Below are 15,504 nucleotides of genomic sequence, written 5' to 3' on the forward strand. Positions count from 1 at the left end.
TTGGCTTTGATCATGCAATAAGGCACTGCAGCTGAATGTTGGTCAAAGCTGAAAATGGCAGTTTTTTTTCTAAGAAAAATAAAAATATCACTCCGTTTATTTTTCATGCACAAATATTCAAACACTCTTGTTATATAATATATAAGAAAACTCTTATGTACAGTCACACATCCCCCCGCTGCACACCGGCTATACAAACTCCCCACATTTACACGCTTCAAATGCAAGTCACATTTTATGGAGCTAGAATTTTTACTGGTCACCTCCCAAAGGAAGGTTTTAAACTATATACAACTGATACGCTCAGATGGGACGCCACCCACAAAAGCTCCGCCTTCAAACTCCGGACGCTCCTGCCGCATTCTCCCCTTTCTGCTCGGCGCTCCCCGTCAGTCCGTATCCAGGAAGCCCGAGACCATTCCCCTCGATATGAGGTAGCAGTTCATTTACCAGTGCAAAGAAAATCTTTAGAAAAGTTCACGTGTTGAGCTGGATTTGCTAGTCGCTGGCTCTCCTCAGAGGGGCGCTCTCAGTCTGAGAGGCCCTGAGGGCGTGTCCATTGGACAGCAGAGTCTGTCTGAGCTCAGGTTCACAGTCCTCGTCCACACGTCTGGGGCTCGTCAGCTTCACCGGTTTATGGAAGGAGTCCTGCGTGTGTCCCACTCTGCTCCCTGGTGAACAAAGACAAGGGGGGAGGGGTCAAAAAGGCAGACATAACCATGTGACAAGGATATTGACAAATATGCATCCAGTTTTGGGAAAGCGAGGCAGCGGAATGTGCGTGTGGATTTGTGTTGACATGTGGAGGTGAGAGTTGCTATTCAGACGCCAGAGAAACTAAATCCTGGAGCGGGCCTGGACGTGTTTCTGCAGGAGTTTGGCAGCAGAGAGACGGCTGCGTCTCCGCGGGTTTAGAGATATCCTGAAGGGCTCTGGGCGTGCAACAATGATCATCAGCCGCCACGCTGCTTTGACAAGGACTTCTAAACTGCTCTTCATTTCTTATGGAAGCACCTGATCCCGGTGACAGTCCTGCGGGAGCGCCAGGCTTTAAGAAGTGTTCTGGATTTATGGCTGAAGCCTGTAAGCATTTGCTCAGGACCCGAGCACTGCTGACTTCCTCCCAACTCATAAAAGCCCGTTTCACAAATCATCCTACCTGTTCTGTCGTCTTGGCTCAGCTGGACTGAGATGTGGGTTTTGGGGAACGTGGATCCGTGGCTGTCCTTCCGGATTCCGTGTGGAGATCCGTTGCAGTGGGGGGGTGCTTCGTGCAGCTCTTCTGGGTGACAGTGGGAGTAAGGTGGGGGGGCAAGCTGCTGCTGGTAGTCCGCCACTACAACAGGACTGAGCCCGTGGGCCAGGTAGTCGGGCTGTTTGGGGTAAATGTTGCTGCCCTCCATGCAGTCTGTGCACACCACCGCCTCATGAAAACCTGGAGGGGGAGGAAATCACGCCGTTAATCAGGGGCGGGGTTTGGGCGTTTCTGAAAACCACGTAGAGAGCAGCAGATACCTGTGGTGTCAGCAACATGTCCATTAGGGTGAGGTCCACCTCCAGCGTCCACACGTATACACGCATCCTGTCGCTCAGACAGCGTCCCCTGCGAGGACAGGTAGCTGGGGACATCTGGAGGGATGATGGTCTCATCTGGGACAGACACGCTAGAATCAGATCACGTACAGACGGTGACGCTAACCTTTAGGTGTGGAGTGGGTCTAAGCTCACCTGTGTTGGTAACACTGCCCTCCTCGCTCTTCTTCCTGGTCTGGTAGATGATGCACACCCACACCAGAGAAGTCGCCACGATGCTCGTAACCACGGCGATGACGATGATGCCTATGATGAACGTGCTCAGACCTGCTGGAGATGCACAGCTGCTCCTGTGTTGGGTCACAATCAGCTGGCTGTGGGCACGCTTCGTGCCCAGGGTGTTAGACATCAGGCAGGTGTAGCGGCCTGCGTCCTCCAAGGAGGCGGAGCCAATGACCAGCAGCTGGTTCCCCGGGGTGAAGTGATGCCTGTCAGACGGACGCAGCGGCTGGTCGTTTTGTAACCAGGTAATGCGAGGAGGTGGGCTGCCGAGGGCTTTACACTGAAGGGCCACAGTGTCTCCCACCACCACGCTGTGGTCCTTCAGATCCTGGGCCAGGTGTGGCGTTTCTATGGTGACATCAGATCATTTCATGAGAAAAACCTTCATTTACTGTCCTGATAACCAATCCCAAGTTTCAGCCTTACACTCCCAGGACAGATTTATGTCAAAACCAGTAAGATGTGTGTGTCGCAAGAACACTCGTCTATCTGATGTCACATCTGGAATGCTGATAAACTCTGACATCAGTTAACTTTTTATCACAACACACTAACAAGATTTCCCGCGGGACAGAATCGTCTTTGGAACAATGTTGTCAGTGTTTCCTTCAGCAGCTTTCCGTGTGTGTGTGTGTGTGTGTGTGTGTGTGTGTGTGTGTGTGCGTGCGTGTGCGTGTGCGGTTACAGATGGTGATGTGAGCTGGTTTGACTTAACTGTGTAAAACGACTAATAAACTGGGAGCACTGTGGCCTGGAGCAAAGCGGCCATCACTGTCCCTCCCACCAAGAGCAGAGAAGGAAGGGTGGGAATGCCTAACAAACACCCCTCTGTGCGTCTCCCTTTCTCCCCCACCATCCCCTCATTGACCCCTGATGTGACCTCTGACCCCTGACCTGCAGCATGGCCGCAGCTGCAGAGAAAATAAAAATATAAAGCTTCTCATTCTGCAGCTCCAGGCTGACCAATTCCCAACTGAGTGCTCGGCTATTTAGAATCCGGCTGTGGGAATACCATCAGCGTCATGCAGAACTAAATTCCCAGCTCTTACCCAGCACGGTGAGGGTGGCGTTGGCGGAGACGATGCCCGCCGTGTTCTTGGCGGTGCAGCTGTACACCCCCATGTCCTCCGGCTTGACGTCCATGATGAAGAACACGTCGTCATCGGGCATGACGTGCATTCGGCGATCGCGGGCAGCGGGGAAGTCTGTGCCGCCGTCCTTCTGCCAGGCGATCTGAGGGGCGGGATGGCCTTTGGCAGCACACTCCAACTTGGCGGTGTGGCCCATTCGGATGGTGCTGTCCCTGGGAGTCTTCATGAAGAACGGCATCTCTGTGGACATGTGAGCAGACATCTTTAACATGCGGAGCATCATCTTTACAAAAATGTTCTCATGTTTTTCCTCAACAACAGATGTTGGGGATTACAGGGCTGCTCGTTTCGTTCTCCCTCAGCTCAGATTCAGCTGGAAACATCTGAACAGATATTTACTCAATAACTCTGTTCAGATCTGAGTCAGGTTTCTGGGAGGAACTAAGTGTTCTTTTCTATCTGACATTTGTTCTGCTGCGTACACAACAACACACCGTTAACAATGACGTGGGCCTTATTGGAGTAGGTGGAGCCAAAGTGGTTGCTGATGATGCACTGGTATCGTCCCTCGTGGTCAAAGGTGACACGCCGCAGGTGCAGGATTGTTGTGTACTCCGTCACTCTGCCTCTTCCTCCAGCTGCAGGCGCATCAGATGTAGCACTTTGGTGGTGCGCGTGCATATGGGCGTAGTTTTCCATCTCAGCCTGACGAAGCAGCTCCTGGTCTTTACGCCAGGCAAAAGTCATGGGGGAGGAGCTGCTGCTCGCGGCCGTGCAGGTGAGACGCATGTCACTACCGAGGATGGTGGCTGTGTTCTCGGGCTGAACAATGATCTGGGGCTTGGGGAGGTCATCTGGGTGGGTGGAGGGGGAGAAACGGAGACGTTAGTGGGAACAAAAGGCGGGAAAATTTCTACACAATTTAGGAAAACAACTCACCACACAGGAAGCTGCTGGCTGGAGCGTCAAAGATGCTGGTTCCCTGTAGGCTCACAGGGTGGGCACAGGTGGCGTTCACACCGCCCTGCAGACCCCGTGACACCAGCCAGCTGGGCAGCCACTGGAGCTGGCAGTCACACAGGAAACTGCTGCTCTGAAGGAGACTGAGGAGAGGACACGGAGTCACTTCTAACTGCAGCTAACTCAATATCTGAACATAACCAAAAGCTGCATTAAAAAGGCCTAAAAATCTGGTGTCAAATCTCAAATACTCTCATTTTAATCTCAAAATCTGATTCTTGTGTTAGCTACAGTTGATTAGCTGTGACACCATCTTTAATTGGGTGAATCCCAACGACATCCAAATGGTTACTTCCTGAAATTTTTATTCAAATCTGTGCTTCAAGGGATTTTGTGCTAAATGAACACGCACAAGAAACCGTACGAAATTGTGATCACTGAGCGATGGAAGGAGCAGAAATAATCTTTTTGGTGTTCATCAAACCCAAACGTTTAACTTTTGACACATGAACTCAGTTTGGATCCATCAGGAGTACTCACAGGCTTCTCAGGTGCCTCATCCTACCGAAGGTATCGGGCTGGATGGAACGGATGGCATTCTCCCCCAAATTCCTGTTGGCCAACAGAAATCAACTCATTAACTGCACGAAACACACACACACACACACACACACACACACACACACACACACACACACACACACACACACACACACACACACACACACACACACACACACACACACACACACACACACACACACACACACACACACACACACACACACACACACACACACACACACACACACACACACACACACACACACACACACACACACACACACACACACGATTCTGCAGCAGCAGCTCCGTTTCTGGGCTCGTCTAACTGACGATCTGTGAAACAGCTTAGAGGAATTGTGTTTCTCAAACCAAACTCACCACATGTTCAATAACTTTCCTGTTCCGAGGCAGGAAGAGGGAAAAGAAGAAAAGGTCGTATTTGAGACGGTGCTAGGCTAACGAGTGAGAGGCAGCTGGGCGCTCGGTGCAAAAGCCTCTTCTCCTTTTACAACGACACTATTAAATTGCTAGCAGCCTCCCCTCTGCCAGTTACTTTTGGCAATCTCACCTCCTCCCTTTTCCCTTTTACCCCCCCCCCGTCTGTCTCTTGTGGGATACTCACAGGTGTTCGAGGGTCTCCAGGCCAGTGAAGGCTTTCTTGGCGACCGATTTGATCTTGTTTCCAAACAGAGTCCTGCCGTTCCAGAACATGAGGGGTGAGAGGAGAGCAACACAGGGAGAGGAGCACAATTAGAGAGGCTGAATCTGATAAGAGGTGCAGGATTGGAGTATTGGAAATCTGAACTGTGTGGCGATTAGCCAGGGGGGAAACGAGGGGGTAGGCAGGAGGGGTGGAGGGGCACCTGGGGTCTTCAAAGACCACTTTTATCTTTATTAGAGTTTAATAGCAATGACCAGGCATGAGTGTGTGTGTGTGTGTGTGTGTGTGTGCGTGCGTGCGTGCGTGTGTGCGTGCGTGCGTGCGTGTGTGTGTCAGGTGAAGAAGTGAGCTGTTTTTCCGTCTGATCGGGGGCTCTAATCCCTTCCTCCGCCCGCTCCTTGTTGCTGTTGAAGCTTTCACCACATCACAGGAAGAGGAGCTACAGCTGGGAGGCTCCTGATCAGAACCCCGGTGTTCAGACTCACCCACAGATAAAATAACCGGTCCTGACGAGCCAGCTGCTCTGGGACTGCCGTTTTGAAGGAATTTAATTAAACAACTGAATAAAATCTGCTCCTCCGTCCTTCATGGCTGCATTGATAAGCTGCTTATATATTAAAAACGAGGCGGACACTTTGATGTCCTCTCGGGTTTTTTTGCTTTCCTAAATTTCTTTTCCCATGGCTCAACTTCGACAGCTTTGGGATAGTGGGCTGCTTCCGCCAGCGCCATGACAAAAGAGGGAAGGGTCAGAGGGCGGGGCAAGAGAGGCGTTTGATGTTTGATGACTGAATACAGCCCTCAATTTCACCCTCTCTCAGTTCCTTACAACGGACAGTGGGAACGAGGGAACTAGAAAGGAGCAGGAATAGAAATAAGCCTATTGGGGAGTGAACCCCTGCCAGCGAGAAGAAAAGCCTCCTCTCCCTCTCATTCTCTGGCTCATTCTCTCAGCACTGCTCACACTGGGAACCATCTTGGCTGGACATCATCTTTTCGTCCTGCAGGTTGACGATTTGCCGCTTGTTGCCAGAAACTTCACGCCCGCTGCAATTTCGCAACTCGCTAACTTCCTCTGATTAGTGTGTTAAAAGTGTCTGGACAGCTCAAGTTGTCACAAAAAGTTCATGAAACATAACTTGCTGAAAAGTCTAACAAAACGAGGCTGGCTAAATGATGACGAGCGAACGCTTTCCAGCTCTGAACGGATCTGAACTGTTCATCCGGAAGGCTTTATTGGCAACAGAGAGTGAATCTGGACTTGAATGGAAACTTTCCCAGACATTTGTGAAAACTTCACATTTTTGAAGAGCTGAGAGAATCCCAGAATCAGAGGAGGGTTGTGACAAAGGAATGAAAAGGAGGGGACAATGGAGGGAAAGAGGAGGAGGAAACTTACAGCTTGTTGAGTTTGTCCAATCCAGAGAAGGCCCCATTGGTGTCTTCTATTGTCCCTGAGATGTCGTTACGGTCCAGCTCCCTGTAGAGAAGGAGAGAAAAGAGGGGGATGAGAACGACGGCGGGCCAAAGGAGATGAGCAGTCTGTTATCACTGAGGTTGTTCTGGAAGTCTCCGCCACCGCCATCCTCCCCCTTCTCTCTGCACCAGGCCTTAGGAGACCCTTTTGCTGCTCTGCTCTGCCAACCAAGCGCAGTCCTTCCTCAGAGATGAGTGATCATGTGAGGATGAGAGCGTGTGTGTCGAGGCAGAGCGGGGGAACATGTTTAATTCATGACAGCATGGAGGGACAGGCCAGAGGACAATGCCTTGTGAGAGACCAAACAGTCGGGAATGACTGAGGCAGGTATGATACGTCCAAGACTCCTAATGGGGTTAGGGGCCGAAGCTTAGCTCTGGCTGGACGGAGAGAGAATAGAATCAGTGGAGAAAAGGAAAGAGAAGCTTCTCCAGCCAGCAGCAGAGAAATCAGCCATCAGACAGCTAGAAAACAGCTCTGAACCACTGAAAGACTTGTTTTCCAAACTTGAAGAAGGGCTTTGAGGTTGATGGGCAGCTATATACCCCCCCCCCCCCCCCAACATCTTTTATCTCCTGGTTCTTTTCAGTCTCCTCTGGCTGCTGTCTTAGTTGGACTCGACTGGGGCTGCCAATTTCCTACTCTTTCTGGCTGGCTGGATGTGAATGGCTGTTGCCTTGTTAAAGCAAAGCCAGGGGTGGGGGCCATGGAGCAGAGAGCCTGGCAAAAAGGGGCCCCGATGAGCCAACGACCCCCGTGGCCGAATTAGAGGGCAGGCTGACTTGTTTGGAGCCTTCACACCCTGATGCAGACTCCAGCCCCATGCCAGCACAACTAGCAGCGTAGGCCCAATTAAAGCTCCCCCAGCTTCTTTTCAGGGCCCTGCCTACACCCAGCCTCCCCTCCACTGATTAGATTAGGCCTGCGTTGAAAGACAGAAGGTGGAAGTTTAACAAGAAAAGAAAAAACATTTCAAAGAACTGCAACGGTGAGGCAAACGTGACACATTTTCCAAGACTAGCACCCGGTCTTCCTGCTGAGGAACAGTAGACCTGTGTGCAGCTGAAAGGAGCTCTGGGACGTAGAGGAGCCAAGACCCCCAAGTCCACCTGATAGATTTAGCCAAAGACTTTTCTTCTTTGCTTCTTTCCTTTTCTTTACTTTTGTCTTTTGTGCAAAAGATGGAAGGAAAAGAATTCTCTGTCTTTCTTCGGCTTTTAAAGGGGGATCATTTCAGAAATCCAGGCAACACGAAAGGCTTTCAGGTCCAAGCTGGTCCGGATGCAAAATTAAACTAAAGGCTCAAAGTTTAAAACACACATTAAAATCACCAAGTAAAAGTAATGGATGCAAGTAAGATGCTGAAGTGTAAATAAGCCCCACTTTGTAAAGTCAACTGGAGTGGATACCTGAGCTGAAAGATCAGATATCACACAGGCAACACCAATATGAAACAGCTCAGCTTTCACTGCTCCCCAGAGCGGGACCAAAACTTTAATAAGCGGCTGGTCAGGGGTCGTTTCAGGGCTTGGTAATGGTGCTTGAGGTGGTGTACTTACAGGACGCGCAGGGCCTTGAGGCCCCTGAAAGCTCCCTCGTTGATGTGGCTGATGGAGTTGTGTCCCAGCCGGAGAATGTGGAGATCCCCCAGGACAGCCAGGCTTCCCTCATCCAGACGAGTCAAGTTGTTGTGTGACAGATTCCTGGAGAGAAACGGACACACAGACAGAGACAGGTTTGCTGTGAGGTCTGGATGAAGACGACAGCTTGAAACATCGTTAAACTCAGATTTCACGGTTGATTCAGAATCATCCTGCGACTCCATGATGTCTTTTTCCACTGTGTCCTATTCCCCATTACAAGATGTTAACATAACTGTTTTAGCAGACCTCTCAGCACCACCAATCTTGATTACTGACCAGGGAATAAATATTCTGGGTTGGGATTCTACATGTCTGTTATCTCCTCTTTATTAACCTACTTTGGCCTGTGGTAAACCTCAGTTACACAGATGGGATGTAAAACCAACACGACACATACAAACAAGAGCCGACAAGAACTTTTACTTAGTGCTTTTACACAATGACTCCTGAATAATGATCAGTATTATGTATTTTATTGCCCCCTCTGACTCTGTGGACGGCCTTCAGGTCTGCTTGAGCGGTCGTGGGTGTGCAGAGATCCCCCCCACCCCCCCCCATGACCAGCTCAGCCAGGCACATTGGGAATGCAATAACAGGCTCCTCATAAAGACCACTCACTTCTATCAGCCGTGTGGGTCATCATAACCAGATAATAAAAACCCAGTAACCGGGGCGGTGCAGGGAGCAATCTGCCATTCATAAGATGTGCACACAGGAAGCAGCGCTGAGATACACAGAGCAAACTCGAGTGTACACCATCCAGCACTTAATCCCGTCAGATTGTTGCACGTAAACAAGCACAGGCGCCACAAAGAGCCGCGCTGCATCTGCATAAGCGACGCCTGAGCTGAGTGAAGCACTTTAAAGCAGCATTACAACACTCACGCCAACAGCACCGGAGAGACTTTCAGATAATAACTTGGTAGACAAAAGCGGTGAAGGTGATCCTGGAGTGTAATTATCACAACACAAACAAGAGAGGATTATACGCCGGTTAGCCAAAACCCCTCGCTTCAGAACCCAGCACAAAAACTCTTGTTGGAGGGCTTGTGTGCCATTGAGCCTGGCTCTAATTATGGGATAAACAGGCTTATCCTGGGAAAACCAAAGCTCACGGAGCGTTAAAGCAAAATGTCACTTAACCCTGAGGAAGGCTGCTGGGTTCTCACACAGGACGGGAAGGAAACGGCAGGATCCTTGAAAGTTAAACTCAAACTCCTAAGTTTAAGTAACTTAAACCACTCTGGTGACAGATTTGCTGCTGGGGCTCATTTACATGCTGGTACTCACAGTTCCTTTAGCTTCTGGCAGAACTTCCATCCATCAGGGTTGATGTGGGATATTGAGTTGTTACTGAGGAACAGCTGCATAAGAGAGCTCAGGCCATACAGGGAGCCACTGTTCACCTCCGTCAGGTTGTTGTACTCCAGGTGTCTGCAGGACAGGAAGGTGGTTCAGCAACAGTTTCAGGTAAAACACACACGGCATACTTCTGAATGCCTTTTGTGACCATTACTGCAAAAATACTATGAGATTGTGAGCAGAAGTGCCCACACACATTTGACTTATAGCGCTAACTCAGGAGCTCGTGCTTTTACATACAGGACTTTCATCTTGGAGAGGTCCCAGAAGGCTCCATCCGTCAGTTTGCTGATGCTGTTCCTCTGCAGTTTCAGCACCTCCAAACTGGACAAACCCTGAAAGGTCAGACCCTCAATCTGATGGATTCGGTTCCGGCTCAGCTCGCTGTGGAGTCAAACACAGAATCTAAGGCCCACAACATGGATGGAGATCACAGAGCAGAAGCAGAGCAGCTGGGACCTCGTGTTCCTCTAGGAGGTCCTGTCTTTGTTCTGAAATCGTAAGTTGAACCACTCGGCTACATATCCAACAATGAGCTGTACAGGTGCTGAGAGGGAGTGTGTGTGCGTGTGTGTTTAAAGGTTGTAAATCCACCCCCCCCCCCCCCCCATGGCTCACAAAGATAAACATCCATACAGGTTATTTGTGCCCAACGTGCATCCCCGCTATCCTGTGAAGATACAGTGTCACCAGAACCACCTGCTCAACAAAAGCGCTGGGAGGGGGGGGCTTCCATTACTCGAATGGCTTTGCCATACCAGGCGGAGGTGTTGATCTACAAATGGCCTCACTTTTGTGCTGGAGGGAAGTTTGACGAAGATAATGGAGCATGATGTGGGGATAGAACAAACCACTTTGGGGAGATGGAAGATGGCAATAAATCACTAATAATATGACTCTGGTGTTTACCTTGTCAGATCTTATCCACCCCTGGAGGTAGAGCTCACACTAACAGCGTTCAAAATGTTAAACACACACACAGCGCAATAGCACCTAAAAACTCTGAAATCTTTTAACGCGTCTAGACCTCCAAAGGACAGAGGACTTTTCAACCCAAACATAAATGTCATAGATAAACTCTGCAGACACACGGAGGAACTCACAGCTGGGTGAGCCTTGGAAGCTGGAAGGCCCGAATGGGGATCTGGCTGATGCGGTTTCGGCTCAGTCTCAGGATCTGTAGGGTTGAGGCCAGATGATCCAGAGCTCCCACATCCAGCATACGGATCTTGTTGTTGCTAAGATACCTGAACACACAGAGTCACATCAAAACCTCAAACACGTTGATGAAAAACACTTCCGTTTCCAAACCTCCTTAGATACTTACAGGTCTCGGATTCGAAGCCCCGCAGGAAAACAGTGTCCTCGTAGCTCAGTGATGTCATTATTACTTAGGTCCAGGGTTTCCAAAGAGACCAGCTCCCTCGTCCGCTGGCCATCTATACTCCGGATCTTATTATGATGTCTGGAAAACAAAGATCACACACACAACATTAGGTGTGATCAGCTCCTACCCTGGTAGGTGTTTGTGTGCTGCATAAATCAAAGTAGGGGGGGGGGGCAGATGAATCCTCCTGGGTTCTCTAAGCCCACTCAGGCGCAGAGAGAGCAGAGTACACAGAACAAAGTGGTCTCCATCCGCCACACGCTGCATCCTTTGAGAGTTTCCAAACAGAAGCTGGCTTTCTGTAAACAACTCCAAGGATTAAGGCTGAATTTGTGACGGAACGGACTGACAGCTGCGTGTTTCTAAAAAGCACCGTCCTTTATCAACAACTACAAGAACAAACTACAAAAACAAATGTAAAACATCTAGAAAAGATGCAACTGATGTGAAAACAGAGGGAAAAAAATCACTTCCTGTCAAGCTGATCTGAAAAACAGGCTTTAGACACCAGTAACGTTTCTGTCTGGACTTTGTTTTGTCAGGCGAGGCGAGGTGAGCCGTGTTGGGCCAATTTAGTGTTGATTGTCAAATGAAGTGGGATTATTACAATAAATAAAATTTGCTTTGAAAACCCCCAAAAATCCAAATGACTAAAATAAGACGATGGCTTCTTTTACAGCCTACAACTAGTCAGAGAAGAAAGTTCCATGCTCGGATCTGAACGACCTTTTCCTGGACCCAGCCAGTGTCATCAACCTCTTGTCTCTTATGCTGAAATAAAAAGTACCGCGAAAAAGCTAAAGGCAGGATGAAAAAAATTAATAAATAAAAAATTATATTTGTTTTCTGCCCTCAAAGTACACATGTTCACTTTAGACATTCTATCTTGTTAGGATCAGTTTGCCATTTCCTTTTGAAACAAATGTATTTAGGAAACAGGAAATCTTCCAGTGCTGATAAAATAAAACACTTGTGCTGGAAGGTCTTAATAAATTCAACTGGTGTCCGACCAAAATGTGAACAGCGACGGTGAGAGTCAAACTACTCAGAGTGAGACAGATCTGAAAATGTAACTCTTCACAGGGCGTGTGTGTGTGTGTGTGTGTGTGTGTGTGTGTGTGATAAAAAGAGAAGAGGAAGAGCAGGTGTTCCACTGGCCAAACTCATGAAAAAAGGTCAGTCCCCACTTCCGTTTTGGCTTTAAGCCATCTGAGACACACACACACACACGGGTGTCTGACAGGGGGAGGGGTTACACCACAGTGGCCCACCTGAATAAACAGTGGTAGAAATGGTTGAGGATGAGTGCGCGCGCGCGCACACACACACACACACACACACACACACACACACACACACACACACACACACACGACAGAGCAACAGGCAGCAGCTACAGTGAGCAAAAGGAGCAAAGGAAGAAGGGGAGAGAGGGAGGGAGGGAGGGAGGGAGGAGAAAAAAGAAGGATGGGGTGGGATTAAGGGGTGAGGTGGGGTCAACAGCTGGTGACCTTTTGGTGGGAAAAACAGATCGGACTCAAACTTGTGGGAGAAGCAATTCGCTGCTAACTCTTTCTCCACATTAACCACATGCCCCCTCACAGCCAGATCCCAGTGGCGTGCTACAGACGGATAAAAAACCTCAGCGCTGAACGCGTTTGAAGTCCACATACACAATCTCAGCGTTTATAAACAGTGATTATCATGCGGCCGGCCGATGACACACTCGGTAGAGACGAGCTTGGTTGGCTCTTGTTGTCTTTGATGTGCGGGGGCCTCATTCGGCTTGATTCCACTTAATTCTAAATCTCATTACCCTGCCCCACTGACCATCCGATTAGCCTGGCTCATTTTGACACTTCTTTTGATGTATGGAAAGTGCACCAGGGGGGTGTTTACACTAGCAAGGTCATTCCCCCGTTTCCAATGTCATCCTTAAGGTGGAATGTCCCCAACGTCTCTTTCTGTTTGATGCTGGCGACCAGGACAAAAGGAGAATAAAAGAAAACCAGATCATCCATTGGGCCGTTTGAGTTTTATCCAGAGCTGTTTTAAAAAGACCCCTTTGATGCTGACCGGGCGGCAGACGAGTACAATGGGAAAATTTGTGCTGCTCTGCTGTCACCCTGACACCGTGTTTTTAGAACGTTTTGTTGTTTCTTTCTTTTGTGCCATCCTGCTGTGGCATTCTGGGAGCCCGCAGGACCTCCGCAGGTCTGCCAGTGACATTGTGCGACTGTGGGAGCTGGGCATATGGTGTTTGGATGGCTCCTCGTCGCTTAAACAAACTGTTGAGCCGTTTACTCTAATGGAGTTGATTTCTTCAGTAGTCCTTTCTAAGGAAAAATAAGGACAGTTACTAATAAATGGCCTGACCTCTTAGGAGGGTGGGAACGTGTGATTCAGCTACTTCAACAGCTTTTGAAAGCTGGTACAAACTCCCATCCTTCCATTGCTCCTGTACATTTGAAAGGAGCCCAACTAAAATCCCTGGTTATGTTTATGTATTTAGCAGACGCTTTTGTCCAAAGCGACTTACAAGTGATAATCGGCATGTTGCCCTTGAGGCTAACAACAACTATAACAACAACAACAAACAATTTCCAGTCAGTCGTAGGTGGCAGTGAGGCAGCATGATGAATCATGGAGAGGAGGGAACAAGGAGTGGACAGTAGAGAAGGGGATGGGTGCAGGGAGGGTGCTAGTTTAGAAGATGCTCCCTGAAGAGCAGGGTCTTCAGGAGTTTCTTGAAAGTCGAAAAAGAAGCCGCTGCTCTGGTAGTGCGTGGTAGGTCATTCCACATTTGTGGAATGATGCATGAGAAGAGTCTGGATTGTCCTGAGCGTGGTGTAGGCACTGCTAGCCGACAATCCTGTGATGACCGGAGCGGCCGGGCCGAGACGTAAGCCTTTGCAAGAGGATTCAGGTAGATGGGAGCCGTACCATTCGGACTTTGTATGCTAGTGTTAGCAATTTGAATTTGATGCGTGCTGCTAGCGGTAGCCAGTGGAGCTCAATGAACAGAGGGGTTAGGGTTGAGCTCAATGAACAGAGGGGTTAGGGTTAGGGTTAGGGTGTGTGTGTGTGATTGAAGACCAGACGCGCCGCTGCGTTCTGGACCATTTGAAGAGGTCTCACAGTACAGGCTGGAAGACCAGTTAGAAGGGCATTGCAGTAATCGAGGCGGGAGATGACAGTAGATTGCACCAGGAGCTGGGTGGCATGTTGTGTTAGGTATGGTCTGATCTTTTGTATGTTATACAGCGCAAAGCGGCATGAACGAGCAACAGAGGCAACATGATCTTTAAAGGTCAGGTGTTCATCAATCACAACACCCAGATTTCAAACTGCCTTTGAAGGAGCCAGAGATAGGAAGTCATTTTGGATTGAGATATTGTGCTGTATGGATGGTTTTGCTGGGATGACAAGTAGATCAGTTTTAGAGAGGTTGAGTTGGAGATGGTGGGATTTCATCCATTTTGATATGTCAGAGAGACAGTTTGATATTCGTGCAGAGACAGTGTGGTCGTCCGGTGGAAATGACCGATAGAGCTGGTTAATCAGCTCATGTAAACACAGACTACCTATCACACACACTCAGGTGCAGCCCGACTCTCAGACAGTAGCAGCCACATAGAAAAATTTGTTAGAAAAAATTTACTGTTTGATGAGCGCCAGAAGATGGAAATCTCTGTTCATTTGTGTGTGTGTGTGTGTGTGTGTGTGTGTGTGTGTGTGTGTGTGTGTGTGTGTGTGTGTGTGTGTGTGTGTGTGTGTGTGTGTGTGTGTGTGTGTGTGTTAGCCACTGTCTCACACAAACTTGCTGTCAGACGACATTCCAGACGATCTCTAACCAGTGGCACTGGGACAGTGTTGCCTCTGCCAGTGCATACAGAAACACTCCAGCAGGCTTACTGGTTGGCAACTGTGATGGATCTACTTTTAACTCCTTCTTCACTCCAGCTCTCGGTACCATCCTTACCGCGCTACTTCCTACAACGCTCCCTTAATCGTACCTCCTTCCACAACCAGTGATGTCATCCTGATCTGACCCCGTTCAGATCTTTTATGCATGACTCCCTCCCCGTTTTCTCATCCTTCCTCCCTTACTCGCTGTTACCAGTTTTACTGTAAGCCATGTGACTGACAGCTGCAGCTGCAAGTGCTTCAGCGGGCTGTCACTTCAGCTGCGTAGCTTTGTAAAAATCCGACCCTCCCTCCAGCCTCCACTCCCATCAGGACAGCAGGCTTTCCTCCCTAGCAACAGGCTTCAAGTCAGGCCAAAAAAAGACAGCCTGATCTGTTGGAGGGTCGTCCACTTTCCACAGTCTGTGGGAGAGTAAAGGTGAACTTGCTCCCTGTTGGTTTTTGAGCAGCAGAAACTTAAATTATACTGATTTAGATGGACAGAAATATCAAATCACACAATAAAAGCAAAACCAAATTAGGATTGCACGAATTGCATGATCAACCATCAACCCTTGCATTTTTGCCGTCTACAGCATACAGAAATATTCTGACCACATTAGTGCATCACCATG

General features: G+C 49.0%; 1 protein-coding gene across 1 annotated transcript in view; it reads right to left on the bottom strand.

Annotated features, from left to right (window-relative positions):
- Positions 1–269: 269 nt before the first annotated feature.
- The window catches only part of lrig1 (leucine-rich repeats and immunoglobulin-like domains 1), a 29,809-nt gene continuing 14,574 nt past the window's right edge, over positions 270–15,504 (bottom strand). Inside the window, exons 4-18 of the mRNA XM_015959298.3 lie at positions 10,904–11,041; positions 10,680–10,823; positions 9,817–9,960; positions 9,505–9,648; positions 8,131–8,274; positions 6,494–6,574; positions 5,056–5,127; positions 4,407–4,478; positions 3,846–4,009; positions 3,401–3,760; positions 2,865–3,146; positions 1,729–2,163; positions 1,516–1,650; positions 1,160–1,435; positions 270–671 (exon numbers count right to left, since the gene is read on the bottom strand). Coding sequence (XP_015814784.1) covers positions 499–671; positions 1,160–1,435; positions 1,516–1,650; positions 1,729–2,163; positions 2,865–3,146; positions 3,401–3,760; positions 3,846–4,009; positions 4,407–4,478; positions 5,056–5,127; positions 6,494–6,574; positions 8,131–8,274; positions 9,505–9,648; positions 9,817–9,960; positions 10,680–10,823; positions 10,904–11,041 — 2,764 coding nt within the window. The 3' untranslated portion in view covers positions 270–498. The remainder of the gene's footprint in view (positions 672–1,159; positions 1,436–1,515; positions 1,651–1,728; positions 2,164–2,864; positions 3,147–3,400; positions 3,761–3,845; positions 4,010–4,406; positions 4,479–5,055; positions 5,128–6,493; positions 6,575–8,130; positions 8,275–9,504; positions 9,649–9,816; positions 9,961–10,679; positions 10,824–10,903; positions 11,042–15,504) is intronic.

This window comes from Nothobranchius furzeri, chromosome 3 (assembly GCF_043380555.1).
Source record: "Nothobranchius furzeri strain GRZ-AD chromosome 3, NfurGRZ-RIMD1, whole genome shotgun sequence".
In the NCBI taxonomy this organism is placed as follows: Eukaryota; Metazoa; Chordata; class Actinopteri; order Cyprinodontiformes; family Nothobranchiidae; genus Nothobranchius; species Nothobranchius furzeri.